The sequence below is a fragment of the Lathamus discolor genome, chromosome Z (genome assembly GCF_037157495.1).
Source record: "Lathamus discolor isolate bLatDis1 chromosome Z, bLatDis1.hap1, whole genome shotgun sequence".
NCBI lineage: Eukaryota > Metazoa > Chordata > Aves > Psittaciformes > Psittacidae > Lathamus > Lathamus discolor.
Window position 1 is genome coordinate 6,617,141 of NC_088909.1, and position 27,289 is coordinate 6,644,429.

Below are 27,289 nucleotides of genomic sequence, written 5' to 3' on the forward strand. Positions count from 1 at the left end.
TTCTGTAGCCCCATCACAGAAGGCCACCAAATTGGTCAGGCAGGATTTCCCCTTAGTGAAGCCGTGCTGGCTGTCACCAAGCACCTTGTTGTTTTTCGTATGCCTTAGCATGCCTTCCAGGAGAATGTGCTCCAAGATTTTACCAGGCACAGAGGTGAGACTGACTGCTCTGTAATTCCCCGGGTCATCGATTTTCCCCTTCTTGAAAATGGGGGTTATATTTCCCTTTTTCCAGGCGTTGGGAACTTCACCTGACTGCCATGATCTTTCAAATATGATGGCCAGTGGCTTAGCAACTCCATTTGCCATCTCCTTCAGGACCCGCAGATGGATTTCATCAGGTCCCATGGACTTGTGCAAGTTATGTGTGTAACTTGTGGTTACACAACTGTGTCACAAACTGAAGTTTTAATGAGAGATGGGTAACTTGTCAAATACATTGACGGGGGGTTGTTGGAGATGACAAGGAGCAGGCAATGTGAGGTCTTAAATTAAAAAGCTGTCAGTGGTGCCTTTGGTGGTGGTTTTAGCAGAAGCTGGAAAATGCCTTTCTATAGACCTGAGGTGCAGACTGCTCTGTGCTCCCAACTTCTTGAGTGAAGAAACTCCCATTTTTAACTGTCTTTACCTTTAACAAGTTAGGATCATTTCATATCTTGTAACAGACATCCTCCAGCTATTCATTAAATGACTAATATTCTTGCACTTTATACAGTCATAAATAATGTGTTAGATGTGACCATTCCTGGCAGAACTCCAGATCCTTTCTGCAAAGAAGCATTTGTTTGCCTTCTACTTACTAACAATCAATGGAATGAAGATGCTGCTGTCGTATTTTTTTTAAATACGTGGAGTGTTTACTGCAACATAACACATTCACTACTCATTGCATTCTCCCAGATTTTTCTTAATGACAAACACCCTCCTTATTCCTGATCTCCCTCCCTCCATTCACTTCCCACTTTGAGCAGAATCCTTTCCAAGCAATCAGCTGGATCTAACCCAAGTATAAATACACTACGTTATGCCATTGTTGTTCTGTTTTTCTTGAAGTCCCCTTGTTTAATGCAAATTCATTTGATACCTCTTGCCTTTGTGCTACACGATCCATACATTTAATATAGCCTTTCGATTATTTCTCTGTATTTAATATCAGTATCTCTTTTTGGCTATTCATAAACTTTGCAAACAGTTCCAAACTGGTGAAATGTTCAAAACTGGTGCTTTACTTGTTTCTAGAGCTTTTAGTGCCAACTTCACGTAGCTACACCTGCATTTGCCATTAAATATCTTCACTTAGGGACTGGTTTAAGACAGGAGAAAAATATATGGAAAATGTGGAATTTGGAGACAGCATGGTCATTGCCGTCGTTTATGTTAGAGAAGAACGGTTCGTGGAGGCAGTGATGGCTTTGAATATGTTCTGTGAGGGGAAACTACTGTTGCTCTAGATCATAAAATGTGACAATAAAATGGGAATACACTGCTTGCCTTTGCACACGTATTCTGCCTGCTGTGGGTGAAAGGTCATGACTGGTAATGAATAAAGTAGTGAAAATGTTTTGTATCCCAGTATCATTGATTCATGAAGGTAGCTGGTGCACTGGAGGGGATTGAAAGTACCTGTCCATAAGCAGAGGGAGTATTGATAAACACAGAGCATGAATCATTTCTTATGTTGGTATAACTGTTCAAGGTTGTGTGTTCCCTGATAGATTGGTTGTGTTCCCTGTGAAAAGGGGCCTCTGCCTAATTGTTGGTTTGTGTTAGCCACCATTATCAAATTAAACTGGGTGAAATTCCACTAGGAAGGCAACTGATCCACTGTTTCTGGTATATGAGAAGAATATGACTGGAACACTGCTTTGGTTTTTGCTGTAAGTCTTTATTTATTTATTTATTTTTAGCTTCCAAAAATTAATAAGATACAGGAGAAATACAAATTCCTTTTGATATTTGAATATGTATGAGAAGGGAAGACTGTCTTAGGAGATGGCTGCAAATAAGAGAGAATCTTATTCACAGGAAATTGGGAGCACAGTTCAAAGAATATATTTAAGAAAGTCAGCAGCATTGAAGCAGCTAGAAAGGAATGTGATGAAAGAATACTGTGCTAATAATAAATAGAAATACAATACTACTGCAACCAGTGATAACGCAGAAAACAGTATGTAACTGTCTTCCACTGAGGTGGAGATAATGAAGCAAAGATGAAGCAGAATGTAAGCTTGAGATACAAACTGTGGCTTCAGAATCCAGAGGTTGTTCATTAAGTATCTTGGAAACTGAGAGCCTTCGAGATATTGCCTCTTCCTTGAATTGTTTTGTAAAAAATAAAATACCAAATGAAACTGCAGAGAGAAAACTGTCCTTCATATTTTGTCTTAAAATTAGGAATCTCAAAAATTATTTCCCATCCTACCCAGAAAACTTCTAACTTGTATTCAATGAAGCTAACAGGTCAAGAAGCATAAACTTATCTGAAAAGTAGGTAACTTTGCAGTATTATGAGAGGTTGCTATCATTCCAGTGAATTTGATAGTGCATTAACAAATTGCTTAGTAGCCAACTGCAAGTTGATCCCAGAACACATTAAATTGACAGATTCACTTGACAGATAACACAGTCCTAAAATCCTTGCTCTGCTGAAAGACAGTGTGGCTAACTGAGTGAGTCTACCAGAGAAAGAAAGACTGGCAGTGCTAACAACATAATTGAACTTAATGGGGAATAAATAATAAACACTTTATGATCAAATACAAAAAGTTCTTTGTCTTTATGGTATGCTGAGAATAAATTATGAAAAAAAATGCAAGAATGTAATGGTTTGCTACCATCTATGTTTAGAATTTTAGGGACTGCTTTATTGTGTATTCTCCAGGTTTTCAATTCTAAATCTGGTGTTTCTGAATAGACTTGGGTTCTGAAAATCTGAGTGATTGCTGTAATTTGCAAGAGTAATTGTGTAATCACATTTTGCAAACTAGGTGGTGAAGAATTAATTTTGTGGAAGACAAAACAAGGTATGAATTAACATTTCAGGAAAAGCTTTTCTTTCCACCACTGAATATCTTGGTATCTGTATCAGCATAATAAAACACGAGCAGTACGTGAAGACAAACATGCATGAAACTCCGAGCACATGTAAAGAACCTTCTTTTTTTTCAAAGGACTGGGGATCTGTCATGGTTTAAGCTCTGTCGGCAAGTCAGCCACGCAGTCTACGCCCCCCCAACCCTTTCTTCCCTCTGCTCCTGGAGGGCTGGGGAGGAGAATCGAAAGAATGTAACTCCCACAAGTTGAGATAAGAACAGTCCAGTAACAAAGGTATAACCCAAATCACTGCTGCTACCACCGATGATAGTAATGATGATAAGGGAAATAACAAGGGGAAGAGAATACAATACCACCCGCTGACCAGTACCTAGCCCAACCGAGCAGTGAACTAGCCTTTCCGGGTAACATCCAGTTTACATCCTGGGCATGACGTGCTGTGGTATGGAATACCTCTTTGGCTAGTTAGGGTCAGGTGTCCTGTCTCTGCTTCCTGCCGGCTTCCCTTCCTCCCTGGCAGAGCATGAGGCTCACAAAGTCTTTGGTCAGACCAAACATTTGAGCAGTAACTAAAAACAGCGGTGTTATCAGTGCTGTTCCCAGGCTGAAAGTCAAAAACATAGCACTGCACCAGCTACTAAGACAGAGAAAAATGACTGCTACTGCTGAACCCAGGACAGGATCCCAATGTCATTAAAATGCCATGAAAGCTTTGGTTTTGAATACTGATGTGGAACTCCTCCAGAGCAATGATAAACAGGCAGAACTTGCAAAACGTAAACGTAAAAAAAGTGAATGTTCTTCACTGGCACATTCTTGCCTGGGATTCCTGAGTGTTCTGCTGTCCAGGACCCTGTATCATCTGCATGGCATTCCCTTGCTCTTTTCCTTATCTTTATAGCCTTTTGAGGAAGAAAAATATCTAATTCATATAGTGAATTTCTGCTTCTGCATGCAAATTATTCATTCTTGAGTGCATGGCTCTAAGGGAGTAAGCTTGAAGGAGAGGGCAGCAAAGACTTATGGGTTCCTCCTGTCCCAAAAGCTTAGTCATTAAAATGCACCAGCCTTAGAAAATTTTATGTACAAAAATTTTGTAATGTTGTGAGGCAATAATATTTCTTAAGTGAGGCATGGTGATAAAGCTTTTTTTTTCTGTGCCAGAAAAGCTTCCAGTTGGTTAAGTAGGATTTTTCCCTCAGTTTGTTTCTGCAGGTCCTTTTTTTTTGCCATTGTTTCATGTTTTGCATATGCTTAAGTAGGATTTGTCTGTTCTGATGTTGGATGTCCCAGGCTCTGAAGGTTCTCACTTCAGCTGGGTAAATAGAGGAAGCAATAAAATTAGCAGGTTATGTCTACTTTAATTCAGCTGTGGAAAAATTCTATTGCTCCATCAACTTGAGTGATGGCTTTAGACAAGAAATTATGTTTATTTTCCTCCCAGTCATCTTCCTCATTGTTAAAGGACAGGCGAGTAGATCCTGTTTCTCTGCTGGTAATGTTCACTGCAGCACAGAAAATTAGCTTTTAAGTAGGTGTACTTCTGAAACGTATGTTTTTAAGTCCCTGTCAGGGACTGGAATTTATTTGCTATCATAGTTTTAGTTACTTTAGTTAGTTATTGTAGTTAACATATTTTTGTCTTTTATTGCTGGGACCTGTGTCACGGATACCCATGGTTCATCAAGAGGTGCTCTCAGCATCTTTCGCGTGGTAAAATTTGTACAAAAGTTAGGCTTTTGTCCTATTTGTCAGGCTTTTTAAATTTAAAATAAGAACTGGCCTATGTTTCCAAAAGCTGTTGTCCAGTTTGAAAATTGTTAAACTGTATTGCGGAATTTATTCTACGCAGAAATGAAATTAAACCAGATAAACATCCTCTTCACTTACTGCTCCCGTCAAGTTCTCCATTTATGATAGCACATTAAGAGGAACATGCTATTCACTGTTTCTTTTCTGTTAACGCAAAGCAGTCACTGTTGATTGGAATTTGGAAAATGCAGTGACATTTCTAGGGAATTGTTCCTGACTTGATACATACTGCCCCTGAAACGGCAGAATTTCGTGCATTGAACTGAGTATTATCTTTTTCTAAGCTCTCGTAGTTTGGGGCCTTCCCCCCTTTTCTGTGTCTCCATTACTGTGTATAAACCCAAATAGGCACAAATTGAGGTATTAAGTAGCTTTTGATGCAAATATGTGCCATAGGAAACTTCTTCGGTTGCCTGACCCTGTAAGAATTACATACCATGTCATGGTGTTGCCACTGCGACTTTCTAGACTAATGTGTTTCATTTTGTTTCTCAGGCAGTATGCAACAATCTCTGTTTCCTCTTTCTGCTTTTCCGTCTTGATATTCTGCTATAATTCTGTAAAGAGAGGGATTGGACCCATTTTTGGACAATCATCGTAGTTCCCTGTAAAGGTGAGTTTTTGCATTCCCCCTCAAATGTGTGCACATGTTACAGGCTTATTAGCCTTTAAGGTAGAACTTCTCTTGTGCAATGGTGTGTAAGGTACGTACCGATAGAGGCCAGCCCTTTTAACCTTTCTGCTCTTCCTAGGTACACAACTTTAATAAGCAAGTGTTAGGTCTTTTGTGTCCTGGCTGTTTGTCTTAGTGCTGTTCTCTTTCCCAATGTATCTGTAATATTGATTATAGCAGCCGTTGAGGCATGTTGAAATGATCAGTGTAAACTACTATCACTGCTGAAGGAAAAATGTGTGTTCCTTCAATATGTGTGGCTGTGTTTTGCAACAGTCTCTCCCCTGACGTATTTGCGGCTTCCAGACATGCGGGGTACCAGGCCAGGTAAGCTGCTTTCCTTGGGTAGTTATGCATCACGCCTATTTTTTTCCCAGCTTCTCCCTGAGCTGGCAGTGATTCCAGAGGCAACAAAGCAGTTCATTGACAATCATGCTGGAAAAATGGCTTTGTTTTCTTTATTAAACTGTGAGTTTATAAGACCAAGACTGGAATGGGCTTAGTTCTAGTAAGTTAGAACAGCCTAGAGGGTTTTCTGTGCTTTACCAGCAATCTCCTGTGTACCAATGGTAACATCCCTACTGCAGTGTAAATCGCCGGGTAGCTGAGTGTACCTTTTATTTAGCTGAATATAAATAAACAGCAGGATACTTGAAAGAAATAACACTCCAGAGAAAACACAATCCTAGTGCAATTAGAGCATTTCTATTTAGATAATTGCTCACTGAAATTATAAGCTTGCATCTAATCCTCAAAGGATATAGAAAATTGGCAGTTCTAGAATGATCTTCTGCTTTCACTTTTTTTTCCCTGCTAATACATGAATATCATTGTTTCACAAACCCTAAATGCTTATTATTATTAATTTTTTTTGGCTTTCTTCCTGCTATACTGAAGGTGATGCTGAAAGTGACAAAACAGCAAACGATGCCCTAGAGATAATCTAATTTTTGAGGGAATCGGTGTAGAGAAGTGATAACAAGCATGGTAATTTACTGCTTCTTGAAACAAAAACATGACTTCATGCAGTTACAGAGGGGCTTGCCCTAATTATGGGTGCAGACAGGGTAGTCACTAGGGTATTGGTGAGACAGGCAGTGATCTTCACATGCAAGTATTTACCTTAGTGAAGCTGTTCTCTCCTACCCTCTCTTTTATAGGACTATGCTTTTAGTGACCTTTTTTTTTCCAGATTTCTAAGAACTGAGGCTTGGTGCTTAGGCTGGGAGGCAGAAATAGGATTCTGTGCCTTGCTGCCCTGTTTGTATGTGGGTTTAGGCAGGTTAACTCAGTTTCTTTTCGTCCTTTCCCATATCTGTGTAGTGGGGATTACCAGCCATGGGTAGAGTGCTTTTTGTTACTTCACATGCTTTAATTTGGTTTCTATCTTTGCTTCTCTGTTACTGTTATTTTTTATTTTTTTTTTAATCCTTCAATTTTATGTTAAACTGAGACCCTTCAAAGCCAAAAAATTGGGAGTACAAAGAGACTTCCCTGTTACACAACTCAACAGAGTCCTCTGAAAAAATAGCATTTTGGGCAGAAAGAAACTGTTTGTAAGTACTGATGTATAAAACAAATCTTCCCTGTAATCCATATCACTGATCTGTGCAGTGGTGTTTTCTTAAATGTCTCCTCAATTCTCTGTGTGCAACACATTTTATGAGACATATTTGCACTTGCAGTTTATGGAAACACTTACTGCTTTGAACACCTGCCAAAAAGCAGAGTTTTTAAGGATGGAACTAGAATAAAGATCTTAGGGTATGTTGCAGTTCATAAGATTAAAATGAGAAGTTTTTAAAAATAACATTTCAATACATTAATTACTGGAAAATGGTTGAATTCGTTGATAAAGCAAAATGTGAAGCTGGTAAAGATGTGTACGATGTGCCCTTTTTGGTAACGAAAACTAGCTCTGTATTTACATGAGAAGATTCCAGATCAGAAAAATCAAATGCTGCCCTGTGTATGAAATATTTATTGGCTAGAGGAGTAAAATATGCCTTGAAAGAACTTTTTCTGTATGCAGTCTTTCCTGTGTATTCCACAGCTCCGATTTTTTCACAAATACATGGGAAAAGGGTATGTATCCATATGCAGCTTCTGTGCACTAGGCCTCTTCCCCAGCTCTTTAACATTTAAGGGAAGGGAAAAAGTGGGTGTGAAGTATGGGGGCAGTTTGAGAAGGTGCTCTTTAAATGGCATGGGACTGTGTCATTCTGTCTTATAAATTACATCGTCAGACTGTCATTTACTTCTTAATCCTACCTTTGAATTATGAATATTCATCTAATCTGTTCCTGGTTCTCCATGTAACTCCTGTCACTGATGGGTATCTCTACGCAGCCACTGAAAGGCACTCTGAATTTCAGTCCTTGGGACCACTAAATTCACAGGGGCCTGTTCTGCTTGTTTTGAACAAGCCTGGAAGGTCTGGATGCAGCAGAAGATGAAACTGCTTATTTTCCTTTCCACCCTGGGGTCTGATGGCACATATCAGCTCCAGTCCCTAGCATAAAGTAAAACTGATACAGACTAAGCCTCTGCCACAAAGGACTGGTTTTATTGATTGGGAATTGGTAAAAATAGAGTGACGGTCTGCTCAGGATCCTCCCCATTCATGGTCTGTTTAACTCTCCCAAATGGGTGCAGAGCAAAAGCCACAACAATTGGGGATTCTTCTGAGCTGAGGAAATGCTTGTTGACAAATTTCCTTGATTTTAATTTTGAATCATGCTGTTGGATCAGGGCACAGCAGACTTAATGGCTGATGAAGTCACCCACATTTTCCTTTGTTATTTGTGGTCTGCTGAATGTTCACTTGTATCACTGCAGGACACGAGTTTATGAAGTTGATGTGTTGTTATCAAAGCCTTTTAGTGTGGCTATTATACACCTCTTTTTTTTGTCTCCTCTAGCAGTCAGCCATCTGCAAGAGCTGTTTATTATATCCAAGTGATTGTGATAGCATTTATTTAGGCTATAAACAATAGCAGAGCTGGTTTCATTAGCAAAGGGCATGCAGAATCAATGTCTAGGTCTGATTCGTTCATTCTTGATCTTTTATCAGTATAATTCATGTTTAAGTTGTTAACTTCTGATTTACGTGAGCTCAAGTGAGAACAGATACAGATCCACAGGCTGACGCTATTCATGTTGATAGGAAACCTTTTATATTGCTGCCACATTGTTGGGGATTTTTATTACAGTGGCAGTGAATAAAAGCCAGAGTAAATCATGAATTTCACTATCTATAATACCTGAGAAAATGCGACATCTTACCATAGGAGCCCTGAAGTAATTCACAACAGTCATTTATCTTCATTGTCTTCTAGTGAGATTGGCTGAACATTTTTAATACACATAGCTTTGTTTGGCACTGATTATAAAAAGTATTACCTGTCTTAGTGTCAAAACACTCTTCACTGATTATACAGTATTTGTCCCAGAGAGAAAAACAGTTGAAGGGCTCCCGTGGCAAAGTTTTATTCCCATAGCTTCTCAAAGAATATTAAAAAAGAATAAAAATAATCTAATAAATCTGAACATGAGCTGCCAGATTTCCACATTTCTGCAGGGAGTACATCACAGATGAAGCAGGCTTTCTCCGGGGGGATTTTACCTCATTACTTGGTAAAGTTAATTGGTAGTGCAAACCCCACAGAAGCATCCACTTCATCTGCAGACACAAGATACCTGAGCTGTCCACAATAACCTCGTTTTCTGGACTTAAAAAGGCAAAAGTATAGGACCTTGAGCACTTAAGTATTATACATTTAACTAGGGTGAGTCTGTAAGCTGCTGAAGCAAATGGTTTGACTTGGTGCATTACTGAATGCTGACAGGAGCCACATTCACTGTCTCATCTCATGCTACGCTAACGTTCTGCCATGCAGCCTTCAGACTGAGTGCTCCTTGTGGGAGGATCACTGTGCAGTGCTGTATGTGGATGTTCAGGAAGGAGGTTACCATCAAGACCAGTTGCAAACTTCTCTGTGTCATCAGATTCATACGAATTCACATGGCAGACAGTACAATCAGAGGGAGGTGGCTTGCTCATACGGAATATCCACGAAAGTTGGGAGTGAGAGGAACTTGGGCACACCAGCATCTTCTGTCATATAGAAAAGGCTGCCTGATACTTACAACAATGTACCTGATTCTCCACTTGCATAGACTTTTCTGAAATATAACTTAGTTTTTCTTTGAATCTCCTTTAACATGTAGACTGGTGGTGTTACTGTAGCCAGCAGAGACCCTCTATTGCTGTATGTCTGTGGGGAAGGTCCCCTGCTCTGATCGGCATCCAAGCTGAATGGGTGTTCAAACTGCTGCTGACAATATCATGTCATCATCAGTTCTTTAGAATATGGCTTTTGTGCATCATAATGTTGTTTCTTACAGCAGTGCATCCTGGAAGGCATAAAATCAGTGGTGCAGGAAAGAGGCTGGATTCTGTGTGAAAATGAAAGCAAGATTGTATTAAAATAAGACAATACTTGAAACGATAGCAGAGCCTTCCCAGCATTCAGTGCGGGCTGTCGCTGTTGTTGCCTCTTAAAGACAACTGGATATTACATGCCTGGAAAGTCTGTACTGATTCGGAGAAAACTCCAGGAACAAACTCAACAACAGAGTTTCAAGCTGACAAGCAGGTATTCTTTATTGTGGCGCTGGGAAACAAGGGGGATAGTTCCTCCTAACGTGTGTCCCCCTATTGCTATTCCTTATATATGAGGCTACACATGAATTACATCATTTTCCAGAAAGTTTCCCACATGCATACAAAACAATGTGATGGTGGTCTTTAAGGGTCGTTTACTTCTCCCAACAATCTTCATAACTTCTGTTAGTCTTTGAAGCACCAGCTTAATTAACATTACAGACATAGCAATCATCCTGTCCTTCTACTTATCACTTAGTTTAACTGCTCCCATCCTGAACATCTGCTAGTCCCGGGATACTCCCCAGTAGATGTTTACACCAGCTTAATGGGTTCATTAACACCACAAACATAGCAATTATCCTGTGCTTCTATTTATCAGTTAGTTTAACTGTGCTCATCCTGGACATCTCCTAGTCCCAGATACTCCCCATCCCCATGTCTGGTTTTTCTATTCTGCTTTTCATACACTTTTTGTACTAAGGTCCTAAGGACCTGAAACTATGTCAACTACCTTCAAGCACCGCAGTTAGTTTCCATTACAAAGCCATCAAACTTAACCTTGCTTAGAACTGACTACATTGTGCTTTTGTGCCTGCTTGTCTCAGTACCATTCTTCCAAGTTTTCATGATTTTTCTTACTGCCAGTGGTTAGCACATATCCGTACCTAAAATTGTTCTGAAAATACCCTTTCTCATTATAACTCATCCAGTCATAAAGGTAGTGGCTGATTCAGGTACTTCAAACAGGTTTTGGGACACAGTGACTGTTTTTGAGGCACTTTCAATGGCACTGAGTCATGGCACCAGCAGCACTTCCCAGGCTGCAGTTAAAGGCCTTTGTTAATTTGCTGGCCAGCAGTGTGTACCTGTGCAAAGTACAGGTACAAGGTCACTAAATCAAAAAGGTTGCTGTCACAGGGACACATTTATTGAGATGGGATGAAGGGCCAAGAGGGCTGCTTCTTGCCTGTGCCTGTACTTGCATTGCCCATATCCCAGTCACATAAGTAGGACAGCTGTGGAATTCCTCCATCCACACTACAGCGTTTCTGCTTTTGCATCATTTCTTGTACTTCAGAGGTTCTTGGGCCCTAAACTGAAGCTCATTTTGCTGAGTTAGTGGGAGAGTCTGCTGCCTCCAGAAACTTGGCTCTGCTAGAGGTTTCCGTACTGCAGCAGAACTGCATGAACGCTCCTTGAGTCATTCTGCCTAATGGTGTTAATCCACCTTTGCTGGAGGGTACTGACCTGGCAGGTAATGATGGGAAGGTAGAGATGGGTGCAGACTTCATCTGTATCTGGCAAAGATGTCTGTCTGTGGTTTCCAGTAGTCTATGGACTAGTGTCCATCTTCCAGGCTGGCCAGTGGACCTGCTCTGCCACCTAATCCCGTGAAATTAGATAACCCTTCTACAGCTGTTTCTTGTAGCCTGTCAGATTTGGCCAAAACATTTGGGGCAGTGCTCACACGTGGTGGCAATGGCGTCACGTTGGAGGATGCACATTCTTTCTACGGACATGGGTGTATACAAGGCTTGTGATGCTACCGCTCTGTCAGCAGATGTTGCCTATATTGATTCACAGCAACAAAAATGTAGCCCATAAACATAGAGAAGCAGGAAAAGGTCAGAATGAGGGCATTTTTTGTGCTCCTGTTTACCATTTACCTCACTCTTCTCTGCTATTCTCTACAGTTGTACTCTTCTTTGGGACAGTAGCACAGAATTTCAGAGTTTAGTGTTAAAATATAAGGTCAGGACCAGCCAGGATATGAAGAAAGTTAATGTTGTCATGTCCCAGAAACAATAAAGGGCCTGGGGGAGCTAAAGAAATGAAGAAATGCTTTGCCACCTTATCATCTCACATGTTTCTTCCTCTCAGCTTGCCCTGCCTCTTGCAGCCTTGGTATTAAGGCTCGTGTGCAGAGTTATCCATTGGTAAAATGTAAGAACCCAGCTGGAGAAGTAAAGAGAAAGGGAATATTGTGCGCTGCAGCCTCAGTTATGAGGCTTCAGTGTTTTGTTTGCCCCAGGACCTAAACCAGCTTGTGGTCTGAGAGTGGAGGTTGAGCTGGAGCTCTGTGCTTTGTGGGGGACACAGATCAATACGTGCATGTTGGTAACAAAGGAAGATCTGACCCTTGGCTGTCACTTCCATCTGGCAGCTGGAGGCCGGGGAGGGATTTCTTGCAGAGGGGGAAGGGACGGATTCATTCTGTAGACCTACAGAACAACTCTTGCTGTGGGCAGCAGCCAGTGACTGGGAATGGCTGATGCTGAGTGAACCACTGAACTGATGCGATTTCACAGCCAGTCTGAGTCAGATCATCCTTCTTGTTTCCCTTAATTGCATTTGTATGTTGATCATGAGCACTGTACTTGCTCTGGTATAAACACCAGTGGCTTTGAAGAACTCATGAGAAGAGGAGGAAATGCGCGCATGCACATGTAAGCACACACCACACGCACAGAGAAGGAAATTAGGAGTCAGCAAGGCAAGGAGAAGTCAGCCACATAGGGGTAGAAGTGCAGGAAAGAGTAGCATCTTAAGGAAGTCTTATTAGGGATCCTCTTTCCATCAGATACATGTTTTAGTGATGAACTCAGATGTTTAGTAATCTTACTGCAAAGAAGCAGAAAAGGAGGAGATTCTAGACAGCACTTTTTTCTTGACCAGGCAAGCAATGTTTGGATGAAGTAGACCTTTACTGTTTTGAAAATAAGGTAGTGCTTAAAGCTGTATTTCGCTTAGTACTTGTTATTGCAACGTTAAAAGCCCCTAGGTTCTGCCCTGAAGAGCTTACAGTAAAGTACACAAGGCAGAGGAAAAAGGAAGCGTGTGAAACAATGACTATTAATTATCCTTTTTTAAACAGATGGAAGGATCAATAATTTGTAAGACTGTCTACAGCAGGGATTTTTGGGGATAGTGGGTGTTGTTTATAAAGGGGTTACTTCCATCAAGGTCAAAGAGTATGTTGTTCCAGGGCACTGTATTTGTGAAGTGCTTTGGCTGCCAGGGATACGTGTTGTATCTCGTCTTTGTTGACTGTCAGTTAGCTCAAGCAGGGATCTGTTCTGTTTCTGTCCTCTGGATGTTATTGATCCTACTGTACTGCTACTTGTACATGTTCTTTCAAGGTATTGTTGGACTGAATAATGTATTTCTGGCTTAATAGTAATACTTGGCACTTACAACATCTTACTGGCTAGCCAGCTTTCAGAGTGGGAATGAAATAATGTTTCTGGAATGGTATCCCAGGAGTTAGGACACAGAGTTGAGCAGTTCTGGGTATGCAGCCCCAAAGGAAAAGACCAATGTTCATGCTGGAATGAGAAAAGCTTGGGCTCCAGGTGGAGGGAGGGAAAGGACTGTCTTGCAGTGCATAGACCACACTGCGTGCCAGACCTCATACAGTGCTTTATTTGCTAGTCTAAATACCACACTATAAAAGGGGCTGAGGAATCACCTGCACGTGCTGTCTCACTGTGGAAGTGATCAGCTGTCCCTTGCTGGTTCACATGAGTGCAGCTTATGTTATACTTGATGTTTTTGCCATTGTGGACTCTTACAAAGATGATTGCTCAGGCTTTATGTTCTGTAGAAAAAGATAATCTGTGCAGAGCAGTTTTAGTGAAGGGGTTGTATTTGTCATTCCTATATTTACCCAGAGTGCATCAAAACATGAATTCTGTGAAAAAAGACCAATGCCGCTTGGTGTTATTGTGATCCACAAAATGGGCAGGAGGAGATTGAAGAGCTCTGAAGGTCTTGGTCTGAGCTTGTTGCCAATGTGTTAAAGAAACGGAGTTGCCATCACTAAGGTTTAATTGGCTTTTAGGTTTATAATACTGTAGTGATTTTGAATTACCTTCCCTAAAATATACTGCAGTTCTCTTTTTTTGTTGTTCTTTCCCCACAAATTAGAAACTACACACTAAAAAGTGCTGTTACACAAACTCTCACACTGTTTTTTTTTTATTTATTTTAACCAAGCAGACAGTGGAACACAGACATAAAATTAAATGCAGGACAAATGCTGTAGTCATATGCATATGCAGTAAGTATAATTTTGAACATCACAGAATTATCTGTTGTGCTCCAAAGCAGAGAAACTACATCTTTTCTACACTGACAGAAGCAATAGTAAAGTTAAAACATCATTTCTTGGGTTCTATAAACCAAACTGACTGATGTGCTGTCTGCTGAAGTATGCATTGCCTCAAAATTGATGCTGTTGCTATTTTTTATATGTCTAAACTTTTAGCAATCTGTCTTCCTCAAAGACAGAAAAAAGAGGCACGGGGAAGAGATTTCCAGCATCTGCCCATAATGAAGGATTCTTTTTATTCTGTATTTCAAATCTTTCTTGATCAAACCCATGCCATTCTCTGAACTGCTTCTTCAGAAGGAAAAATGGTTTTTAGCCTTGAAGACAAGAATTAAGCAGCTTGCCCTAGAGGGCTCTAAAGCTAATAGCAAGAGTGAACACTCTTGTCATTATTCATTCTGGTGTTTCAGGTTTGGAAAATGTAAGGTAAAACAACCTGAATAGTCTTTCTAAATGGTTGCACAGTAAAAGATTTTCTTGTGTTGAGAAGGGTAGGGGTCTTGATCCTAAAGGAAAGGAAGACCTGGGATGGTTTAAAACTGTCTTACAGTATAGTTGGTTTACTTTTTTCTGGGCCATTTCTTCTGTATTTTATCTGTTGGAGAGGAAACATAATATTTCTGATCAGGTGAAATACATTAACCTTCCTTCTCTGTCCCATTTATATATGGAAGATAAAGCCGTGGCTTCCCACTGACTTTAATCCAGGATGCACTGAGAGTGAAGAGGGCCTTCCTGCTTTCTTCCTTCCCCCAGCTTTCCCCTCTGTTCGATAACAAACCGTTGTCTATTTAGCATCCTGTGATGCCTAAAGGGGTCAGTTAAGTGCTGTTGCTTGCATGAAGGAGATGGGAAGGGGATGGGCAGGAGATGCATTGCTAGCTTTCATCAGTCTTGAGTTTTTCCAACAGTATTGAGGCAGGTCTGTGCTAATCGAGTTTGTTTTGGCTAAAGTGGTTTTGGTGCCTGTTAAAGTGATAACTGGGAGCTGCTGTGAAGGAGCAGTAACCTCTGCAGCTGAGCTGATGTTGAATATCTGGGGATAAACCTTTTCCACTAACACAGCTATTTGCCATGTGGGTGTTTACCTACACCCTTCATTTCTTCTGTCTGCAGAGCTGAACTAAGAATCCAGTAAAATAGATGGCTACCCACAAAGCCCTTAGATATCCATTTGGTGCTGAAAGCTCTACATGTTAATTTCTTGCTATCTCTTATTATTTCTTATCCTTTTCTATTTTGCAGATACAGTATTTTAGTTTATTGGAATACAGAACACAAGGAAGTTTTGCTATGATGTGTCTTAGGAAAATAGACTGGAACACACTGTCACTTAAAAGTTGGCAGAGATCTTCATAGTTTCAAGAAAATTTTGAGAATATATTGCTCTTTATCTTCTTTTTTTTCCCCTATTATTTGAATGACTGATTTCTTCAGGAATTAATGTGCCTATCTTCCTTCTTTTTCCATCTCTTGATCAAGGCCACTGAGGAACTGAAACAAGATAAAGCAGAAGTTGTATTTTGTTTTGCCAGTCCAGTGTCCTTAATTCTTAATCAGGCATTGATTAAGAGTCCATGGCATTGTTTCAACAGAATGAATGAATTCAAATGCTAAGAAGGCTTTTCTCCACTCTTGCCACATGAGGTTTTGGAGGACACCTGGGTACGGATGAGTTCTTAGTCTCTCCACAGAGCTGAACCGTTCAAGCAGTAAGATAAGTGAAGATGCCGCTTGCCTCTGCTCCCGAGTGGCAGCTGTTAAACAGCTGCCTGGGTACCCTGTCAGCCCTGTGACATAGCAATCCTTTCCATTTTTGAAGATTAGGAGTAATGTCCTTAAAGAGTGATAATTGAATAACCCGTATGTGGCTTGGCCTGTGGGTGTATAGCATATACTCACAGAATCATAGAATGGTTAGGGTTGGAAAGGCTCTTGTGATCATCTAATTCCAATCCCTACTATGGGCAGTACTTCTTAAATTTTGAATTCTTGATTCTGTTAGAAGGCAAACCAGTAGCCAGGCTGTGGTGAAAATTCCTACCTTGAAATCTGTCATTACAAGTATTCATTACACACAATGTAAATCACACTTAAGTAAAAAATTCACAGAAATATTTTCTTAGGTCTTCATCTTCATAATCCTCTTTGTTCTCATCATTTTGATCTCAGTTTTCTTTTTCAGACAATACTGTAAAATGTCAACAACACAAAGCTTGGAAATTAAAACTTGGATCAATGATTATCTAGTACAGCAGAAACTGATGTATTAAAAATTATGAAAGCAAGTATCTTTTAATAAAGCAGAGACTTCTGTTTACTTCATAGCAGCTGAAGTTTTTTATTTAGCCTTTCAGAGAGCTGGTTTATATCTCATGATGAGAGATTAGAATCATTGTAGAATAGTGATAAAAATCAGCTTCATGTTCTGAAATCACCAGTGCCGTTTCATCTGACACCTTCTCTGGTGTAGTGCACACCAGAAGACCTTCAAAATGCAAGTATCCTAGAATTGATATTTGTAACATGTACAAAGGAAAATATTTAAATACAAGTATATAATAAGCAAGATCTCCATGGATGTAAATTATCACAGGCCTATTTATGTTAGTAGGTCATGGTATACAATGTCCAACTTGAGGATTCTGTTCGGGATAATATACAGTATTTGATGCCACAAATACTTATGTCTTTGTTGCAGCCATAATAAACTAAACAACTTGAAAACATCTACATTTGGAAAAAAAAATCCAACCAGAAGAATTTTATTAGAGCAGTTTGCAGAGGAGAAATATCCAATCCAAGTACTGCATTAGAGCTTATAGAATCATAGAATCATAGAACAGTTAGGGTTGGAAAGGACCTTAAGATCATCCAGTTCCAAGCCCCCTGCCATGGGTTTTTGCAGATGAGAATCAGGTAGGGATTTAAAGATCTCCTGCTATTGCCTACAGGGAGGCCAGAACGCAAGGGAGAAAGGAGAGCAGAATACAAAAGAGATGTGATGGATTTGGAGAATGCAAAAACCACCATAAAGAAATGTTTTAGAGGAGGCGCATATATCAGCTGTTAGGCCAGGAGCATGTCTCTGTGCCTGGCAGAACACTTGGCTGCTTAGTTAAAGCAGCCTTCTGACGAAATAGAGCAGTCTTACAGAGCTTATTCAAACAAGGGCTGGTGGATGCCATTTGTGAGCTCTTCTGGGGACAAATGAAAGGCTCATTTCACCTTATGGTTCTTTGTGGCCCTCAAGTCCTTCATTAAGACAAAAAAAAAAGATTCTAAAATATGTCAATGCATTTTAAAGATGCATTTTGTATTGGAACTTCCACAATGAGTAACACAAAACAAATTATTTCAAAATCTTCATTGGAAACAGTAAGAAAGCAAAGAAAAATAATCTTGCACACATCTGTAATTAGATATGCAAGTCTTTTTAAAGAAGCAGGTAGCTATTTAAGCAGTCCTATATGAGCTCAAACTCATCAAAATACAAAAGCTTGCACTCTCAAATTTAAGTGTCGTAGACATCATCAGGGCTACTTCTGCATTTAAAGCTGACCACACATTTTGCTGGCTTGGGAGTCTTAGAATCATAGAATAGTTAGCGTTGGAAAGGACCTCAAGATCATCCAGTTCCAACTCCCCTGCCATGGGCAGGGACACCTCACACTAGACCATGTCACCCAAGGCTTCATCCAACCTGGCCTTGAACACTGCCAGGGATGGAGCACTCACAACCTCCCTGGGCAACCCATTCCAGTGTCTCACCACCCTAACAGGAAAGAACTTCTTCCTTATATCCAATCTAAACTTCCCCTGTTTAAGTTTGAACCCATTACCCCTTGTCCTGTCACTACAGTCCCTGATGAAGAGTCCCTCCCCAGCATCCCTATAGGCCCCCTTCAGATACTGGAAGGCTGCTATGAGGTCTCCATGCAGCCTTCTCTTCTCCAGGCTGAACAGCCCCAACTTCCTCAGCCTGTCTTCATACGGGAGGTGCTCCAGTCCCCTGATCATCCTCGTGGCCTCCTCTGGACTTGTTCCAGCAGTTCCATGTCCTTTTTATGCTGAGGACACCAGAACTGCACACAATGCTCCAGGTGAGGTCTCACAAGAGCAGAGTAGAGGGGCAGGATCACCTCCTTCACCCTGCTGGTCACGCTCCTTTTGATGCAGCCCAGGATACGGTTGGCTTTCTGGGCTGCGTGCGCACAGTGCAGCCGGCTCATGTTCATTTTCTCATCGACCAGCACCCCCAAGTCCTTCTCTGCAGGGCCGCTCTGAATCTCTTCTCTTCCCAACCTGTAGCTGTGCCTGGGATTGCTCCGACCCAGGTGTAGGACCTTGCACTTGTCATGGTTGAACTTCATAAGGTTGGCATCAGCCCACTTCACAAGCATGTCGAGGTCCCTCTGGATGGCATCCCTTCCCTCCAGCGCATCAACCGGACCACACAGCTTGGTGTCATCGGCAAACTTGCTGAGGGCGCACTCAATCCCACTGTCCATGTCAGCGACGAAGATGTTAAACATGACCGGTCCCAACACCGATCTCTGAGGGACACCACTCGTTACCGGTCTCCAGCTGGACATCGAGCCATTGACCACAACTCTGTGCATGCAGCCATCCAGCCAGTTCTTTATCCACTGAGTGCTCCATCCATCAAATGGATGTCTCTCCAATTTAGAGACAAGGATGTCGTGTGGGACAGTGTCAAACGCTTTGCACAAGTCCAGGTAGATGACATCAACTGCTCTACCCCTGTCCGTCAGTTCTGTAGCCCCATCATAGAAGGCCACCACATTGGTCAGGCAGGATTTCCCCTTAGTGAAGCCATGCTGGCTGTCACCAAGCACCTTGTTGTTTTTCACGTGCCTTAGCATGCCTTCCAGGAGAATGTGCTCCAAGTTTTTGCCGGGCACAGAGGTGAGACTGACTGCTCTGTAATTCCCCGGGTTATCCATTTTCCCCTTCTTGAAAATGGGGGTTCTATTTCCCTTTTTCCAGTCGTCAGGAACTTCACCTGACTGCCATGATTTTTCAAATATGATGGCCAGTGGCTTGGCAACTTCATTCGCCAGCTCCTTCAGGACCCGCGGATGGGTTTCATCAGGTCCCGTGGACTTGTGCACGTTCAGGTTCCTAAGATGGTCTTGAACCAGATCCTCTCCTACAGTGGGCCTAGGGCTTCATGCTCTGTGTTGTGAAAATGCCAGGAGTCTTAGCTGGGGTCATGTATTGATTTTAGAATGGAGAAACCTACTTTGAGAAATTTGTGATCTCAGCTTCCTGCTGTGTTCATTCACACCTGTTAGAGGATGTTGAATCTTGGTGTGCTTGGACAGGTTAGTGCTGGGTTTGCCAGTTGATACAGACTGGTAAAAATCTAATATTGTTTCTTACAGATCAGTAAGAAACAGGAAATTGGATTAACATTCTTTTTTTAACATGATGTGCTTTGGTTTATGTTACATAAAAATGTTATGATGAAGTACTGAAGTTACTGTCAAATCAAGTCGTCACTCATCTACCCCAGCTCTCGGAGCCCAAAGTAAGAAGTAAAGAATAAAGTAAGTGAAATGTGTAAACTGAGCTGCATTTGTCGTCTTGTGAATGCTACAAACAACTCAAGATTCTTTTCAGTGTATCTGTTTGAATGTTGGTGCCTCCTACTAGATCTGATAGTGCAACTGACTGTAACAAGAGGCTTTGGGTTCATTCTAAGTACTGCCAAAAGACCATGAGATCAGAATACAGGAAGCTTTAGGGCATGTCAGAAAGTAAAAATCTTACATTACATGAGGACTACAGAGGCTAAAAAAAAAAATCTGTTTAATTTTATCTGTGGTTATGGGCTTTGCTGCAGTAATCCTTGCACATGAATGCATTCATTCACAGCTGTTTTTTAATGTGAGAAGCAGCGCACATACTTTTTCTGTTCTACATTGTCCTTCCTCCTCCTCCTTTCAGCCTTAGTGAAAATTGCTCTTGCAGATGCTGGTAATACCCATGTACAAAGACTGTAGTAAGGAAGCTTTCAGTAATAAATACATGCTTATCTGGTAGTGTGTGTGTTTTCTAAAGTATTTTTAGACAGAGTTCAAAAGAGCAAGTTATGGTTGGAGTTTTTAGTGTTACTTTATGGTTGAATCTTTCTCTGTAACAGCAAGAATTCAGCTGTAGTTCTTACTGCTGTGTAGTGGAGAGGAATAGTGAAATTAGCTCTGTTAAGAAAAGTGGTGTCATTGAGGAAGATTTGCTATGTGAAATATGCTATGTAAAATGCAGCCCATTTTGCTGTGCTCAGATGGTAACCGAATATCAGTGTATGTGCATGCCTGCATCCAAAATCTGAAACTTTGATTGCTGGTTTCCAGTTCATTGTAGGTTTGTATGTCAGTTGAGTTTAACAGTGAGTGTGGTATCCTTTCTGGGAATGTTTTATGCAAATTGCTGAAAGCACACTGTGAGATTTGCTAGCAAGGTAGTAATTTCAAGAGTGAAATGTATGAATGAACTTCCTGTCCATTAAAATGGCCATCGACTCGGTGACTTGCTCTTTTCTGATTTTTCAGGCGACTTATGCAGAACATTCACACTCAACCATGTAGACAAGATTAATTCCTTCAGAGGCTTTCGTATATATTGTGTTTGTTCTGTAATCATCAGGTTTTTTCAAAACAGTCTGAAATGTAAGGACTATCCCCATTTCACGGGTGATAAACTGTAGCAAAAGAAAATAAATGACAGTTTATACTAATGCTGGTTGCCTAAATTGAGACACCTAGGACATGAATTACCCTTTTCCAGCCACCATGTAGTAAAAATAAGCCCAGCATGTACCTGTCCTGAGCAATAGGGAGTGTGGAAAAGAGTAATATGGAAATACACAATCCAGGGCCATGTGATCCTACATAATGCATGGGACATTTCCCCACATACTAATTCTGCTGGCACCTTGCATAGCAGTTCCTGAGTTCTTTCCCTTCCCCCTGCAAAGTCATATCCTGCCAAGTGTGTTTTAGTTCTCTTCCCCGTTTATGCGCTGTTCTTCTCCATCTAGACAGAATACAGGCATGAAACTTTCGAGTCTGGCAGATGTTATCACAGAAAGCAATGCTGCTGTGCTAGACTTTACCTCACTGGGGATGCAGGGCCAGGGGTATTTCTGTAGCACAGCTATAAGTGAGCTGCCGCCACACCATACCCAAGCATGTTTTGTGAGAGAGGCTTTCTTAGGCTTCATGTGTAAGGATTTGCTGACTTGAAGTATAAAGCAAATAATCAGGCTAAGTACTATTCCTAAATGACATCAGAGTAACTCTGTGTATCCTCTTACCACTTTTTGTGATAAAAGCTCTTTAATAGACAGGCTTGCTCTGTCAATTAAGATTATACCTTGTTCTAGTGGCTGGCCCTGCAGCAAGGACAATTCAGTGCTAAATAAGTGTCCTCGTCCCTTAAAGTGTGGAAGACGAGTTTGATTTTTGTGTCAAGACGTGAAAGATCCAGTCTTCACTGACAAGGCAGAGTGGTTGTACACAGTCCTGTTTAAAACACACTATCATGTTGACTCTGCATATGTGTATAAAATAAGACAGTTTAGTTTAAGCTTTGATTATGCTTAAATCCTTCTACTTCCTTCAATATATAAGAATAACCAGGCAGCATATAATTTTATTGTTTAACAGCAAGTTCTCTAGCTGTTCAGAATTTTACTGTAGGTTGTGAGTGTAGGAAAACAAATAAAGAAGAGATATACGGAAGCCTTACTTAGCAACACAGAGAATTTTTCTATACAAATGTATTTGGCAATTATGCTGATAGCTGTAATGATAAAAAATAATGGTATCTTAATGGAAGTTAATATTTCAAATGTATGGAGTGTACTGTGGCACCAGTGACCTTCTGCAGTTGTCCACAGAGCATCCCAAAGGCACATTTAAGGTGCATTAAGTAAGAACTATTTAGTGTTTATTTTTAAACACTTACGAAGGGTAGAGCACAATAGAAGCGAACCTTGTCCATGGTCTGTGGTTTTGGTCACAGTGTATTCAACAACCAGTTTGCAGTTTGTGTTTCCCTTTTCTGGAACAAATTACCTTTACTTGTCCGCTTACAAAATGTCGAAGTACAGTTGAGAATCTGTACTCCTTGTGTTCTAATTTGTGGACTTTTATGCCACATTAAACCGTGACATTTGTAGAAGTTGGGAGCTGTAAACTGAATCTTGGACATTCACATGCCCAGTTTTGAAGATATATCTGCAGTTTTGAAGGTATGAACCCCTGAACCTTTCGAAGGCAACAGAGAGAAGAGGGATGATTTGAAGTTGTTAAAACACGTTATTGGAAGGGTAGAAATGTTGAAGGCTGTTAATAGCTTTACTTTCTTTCCCCATGAGAATTATGTATGTTGTAATAAAAGTCCAAGTGTATGTTGGGGTGAATGAGTCATTGAACTGTCTTATCTATCTCCTACTCACTAGCTTGTGGAATCCAGAGTGCGGGTCAGTTAGCAGTGATCTCAGCTGCAGGGCAGTAGATGTGAAGTTCACAACTAATCTAGCACACTGATGGTTAAAAATGTTTGCTTATCGCTTCAAAGGCATCACTGTGATCTCACACTGGGAATCCAGTAGACCTCATAAAAAGTTACTGTTCACGAATGTGCAAACACAAAAGGGAAAAAGCTCAGTAAATAAAACCGTACTTCGGTCTTGTGAGTAATTCTCAAGATACTCAGTGTTTGGTTTGCGCAGTTGATATTTTCAGGTGTATTCTTCTTGAGTGTAACTTCCCTCATAGGTCACACCAAAAAACCTGAAGCTCTTCATTAAAATAGCCTGATGCAGCAAGTAAGCAGAGTTTGGAGGTTTAGAATGACCGTGTAGATGGGGTAAGTAATTTCCTGTGTAAAAGTAACCTTCCCTGTGTCTGGTGTGTTTTAAAAAGTGTTTGGTCATGAACGCTATAGTTAAATTTAGACTTGCACAGTAAGGCTGTTTTATAAAATCATTTATTTTCAGCAGTTTTTTTTTTTTTCTCCTTTGAGAAGATGATTTTATGTGATTTTAGATTTTGAGAAAGACTGCAAAATCTTCCTTTTCCTCTCTTCTGCCCATCTTTCTTATCTACATTCGGACTATATAAGAGTTTCTGAGTGTTTTTAATATTCATCAGGGTCACAAGCCAAACCACACTACTGATCTCTTTGAACATTTTGTTCCCCACAACTTCACCCCCTTTCACTCTTGTGGCCTCTTTCCTTGTCCCTGCTTTTGTTGCTCCTTCCCCAGGGAGGCCTCTCTCCATCTTGGATACATTTCTTCTAAACTGGGAACTTTATCCTTTAGGTTTTTACCCTTCTGCAAAAGAAAGAGCCTAGAAATTCCTTAGCTATGTAAAAACACAAGCCAAGGTCTAGAATGCCTTCAGTGATGTAACTGATGTCATTTGATTCTCTGAATTTTCCTGACAAGGACAGGGAAACGGGGCTTGGTATGCCAACAGTAAAATAAAATCTTTTACTAAATCTCTGCTTCCCTGCATGCTTTTTCTCCTCCTTACTTATAGAGGCATATCTGATATTGTTGAGAAATACTAAAGAGGAAAAATAAACTTATTCTGTATGATTCAACGTGAAAAATTGTATCATACCTTAAATTCATAATCCCAAAAGTAGAAATTGCACTCGTTTAGTGTTCCTGGAATCACCATTATTATGAAGGAAACATGGTCAGTGTTTCAAATGAGCACATAGTTCACATGTCTAGGGTAATGTTTTCAATGTACACGTGTGTATACATTGAAAAAAAACAAAAGGAAATTTATTCATTAACAATACTTCATGAGCAGAAGTTTGATTAATTTAATACTTACATTTTCTAATTTCCTGCTATTCTGAGAATCACTTTTAAACAGGATATTGATTCTGTTTACAAAAAAAGAGCCAGTTTATTAATAAAAGATTGGAGTTGTGCCCAGATAGAAATATGTATTCCCTTGCAGCTATCTGCCTTATATTGGAGCTAAATGCTGAGGTTCACCCACCATCCACAAATAGTATCTGACTTTAAAGAATTCTTGGGACTTCCTTTTAATTTTTCTTTCTCTATATTCTTGGTAGATTTTTCTCTAGAGATTGCTGATATGGAGACTGATTATCTGCTGAGGGTCTGGCCCAGTGCAGTTAAAATGTCTAGGTTCTTAGTAGGAATTCCAAGGCTCTAATCCTGACCTGTGGAAATTAGCCCATGTTTTGTTGCTGGTATCACTCCCTATGGAGTTATGCCCTTTCCAAAACCAAGATCTATTGACACCATTTGTGCAATATGTATTATTTATCTACTAATATACTTGTTCAGTGACTTGTTTCTTTGTCACTTAATTTTGCCTTTACTTAACTGGAAATTTGAGTTTATCTCGTGTGGATGAATGGTTAGCCCGTGTGATGTTGTTTATTTTTCAGTATCTCAGAAAAAGACACAAGTGTGAAGCACTATGTGCATATAGAACACAGCGGAAAGTGATGGTGGAGTAAGGTGGTTCAGTGACACAACCTGGTTTAGGGGATCTCAGTGAAAAGTACCTAAATATCTTACCAGATTGGGGCCAAACACAGCACATATGTTACACCACGTGTTTTGCTGGAGCATAGAATTGAAGCTTGATTTGTATTGCTAAACCTACTACCTCAAACTACTTGTTTTCTCTCTATAAGCTGGCTGATTCACCTTAACTCATTTGAACTTAATTTGAGGTAGGAACTGATTCATTTGAATGATTTGAAGGTACTGATTTATGCAGGAATGCACGTATGACCACACGAAAAGTAAATAGTGGATTGCAACAAATTTACATTGCAAAGACCAGAGAGCAGATTTGATGTGCTGTGGTGCGTCTGAGTTCAGCTGTATTGGCTGGAGTTTGATTTGGGGGAAAAATAAGTTTCTCATAAGTATGATTAAGCAGTGCAATAGAGCACTTGATGTCTTTCTGGTAAATGACTGGTCATGTACAAAAACCTCTCAGTCTTCTACCATCACAAATAATTTAAATTCCATCATTCTTTGGGGTTTTAAAATTACTTCCAGTACTTCTAAAAAGGGGCTGTTGACCAGCGATGAGTAAGCAGCCCTCCTCTTGAGATAAAACAGATTCTTTGGCTTGCAGTCCCTAATTCGTTTGTCTTGCAATCAGTCACAGTGGAAATATCTTCGTATCTTTTTGAATCAAATGTTCATAACAATGAACTAAAAAATCAGTCGTGTGATACCCACTAACTGCTCATTTGCTTGCTAATGTCATTGCGAGACACTCTGAGAACACTCAGCTCAGGGTATCCTCACATGTCTGTGGTTGTTTTAACAATTGTTGTTTACAGACTTCAAAATACTGTGTAAATTAATCAGTGCATTACCCCATCCTTAATGTTCCTGCTTCCCTTCAGATCACTAAAAGCTCTTTAATACCTTTCACCATGCGGGCTGGCAACAAATCCATAGATACATCAATCAAATCATTCCACGGCTCGAGTTCTAGAGAAACATTCTATTTCCCACAACTGCCTTTATAAAGAAATGCACCCAGCCATCCTCTTTTCTTGTACTAAAGTCCCGTTTTCAACCTCATCATTTTTGTGCTTTACCCTGTTAGTTTCTAAGCCCTGTGCTCATGAAGATGTTTCACAGTTCTCCTGGAGTTGTAATGATTTGTATCAGCTGCTAATCTGTGCTTCTTCCTACTCATCTTTTGTATCAATCCCCCTCCATCCCCAGCCTCAAACCCCATTTTTAAATCTTATACAAACTTAGCTGTGTCTCTTTCTGCTTCTTATTGATCCTCCTGACGACCTCCCTCTAATGTGCAGATTGTAATAAATGAGACTGTGCAAAGGCTAGTGGACTCTGATGAGCAGAAGTGGCGTATCTACCGTCTCTGTGCTTGATCCCATTTCCATTCCAGCTTGAGAAAAATCTGTCATTGATTTTAGTACAGCAAGGTCAATATTAATTTTCCATGTATCTGTATTTATAACTCCGCATTTCTGATGGTGAATTTTCCTCCGAGACAGCAGCTACATCTTTGTCTGTGGTACTACAGCATCTTGGCAAACGCGCCAAATCAGGGTTTGAGATCTAATCTCTATTGTAGTAGAATCATAGGATCATTTGTGTTGGAAAAGACCTTCAAAATCATCAAATCCAACTGTAACCCTAACACTGCCAAGTCCACCGCTAACCATGTCCTTGAGTGCCACCAACGCCAGAGACTGGGATAGAGTAAGAAATGGGGAAAGGTCTGATGCTGACTGTGTCTATACACAATATCGTGATCCTCTCATCAGTTTGTAGTGGCAATGCCGTATCATAATGCTCCTACTGTTTTGGTTTTGTTTTAATTACATGACTTGGTGTTATTTACTCATCACTCTGGGAAGGTTCCCTGAATTTAACTTAACAGCATCATCCTGCTTTGTAGCTAAGCAGGGGAGATATGATGCCATATGAAATAAAGGAAGACATAATTCTCCTAAAAATGCAGCATAGAGTTCTGCAGAAAATGAACCAGGTTCTAGGGGCCTGTCTGGCAAGAATCTCTCAAATCAAAGATTCCTTCTGTAAAACTTGAAGAGCTGAGCCTGTGGACTAAATATACATATAGTTAATTTAGGTCTTGTATTGGCCAGCACTGCAAAGCCTGAATCTTAAGGTCTGTGTGACCCATAGCAAGTTAGGTGCCAAGGCATTGAAATGGGTTACGGATCCTCCCTAGTAAAACTCAAGATAAATACAAGGCCAATGAAGAGATACTTTATTTTTCCAGAATATGGAATGTGGAGGCGTAGCTGCAATGCTCTCATCTACTCAATGGATTTGAATCCACCTCCTGCAACATCAAAAAGTACGTATATCCCAAATGATGAACAGGATACTCAGAAGTGAAGGAAAGCTTTCTCAGTGCCT

General features: G+C 40.4%; 1 protein-coding gene across 1 annotated transcript in view; it reads right to left on the reverse strand.

Annotated features, from left to right (window-relative positions):
- Positions 1–15,679: 15,679 nt before the first annotated feature.
- The window catches only part of CDYL2 (chromodomain Y like 2), an 81,776-nt gene continuing 70,166 nt past the window's right edge, over positions 15,680–27,289 (reverse strand). The window contains exon 7 of the mRNA XM_065663097.1: positions 15,680–15,813. Coding sequence (XP_065519169.1) covers positions 15,769–15,813 — 45 coding nt within the window. The 3' untranslated portion in view covers positions 15,680–15,768. The remainder of the gene's footprint in view (positions 15,814–27,289) is intronic.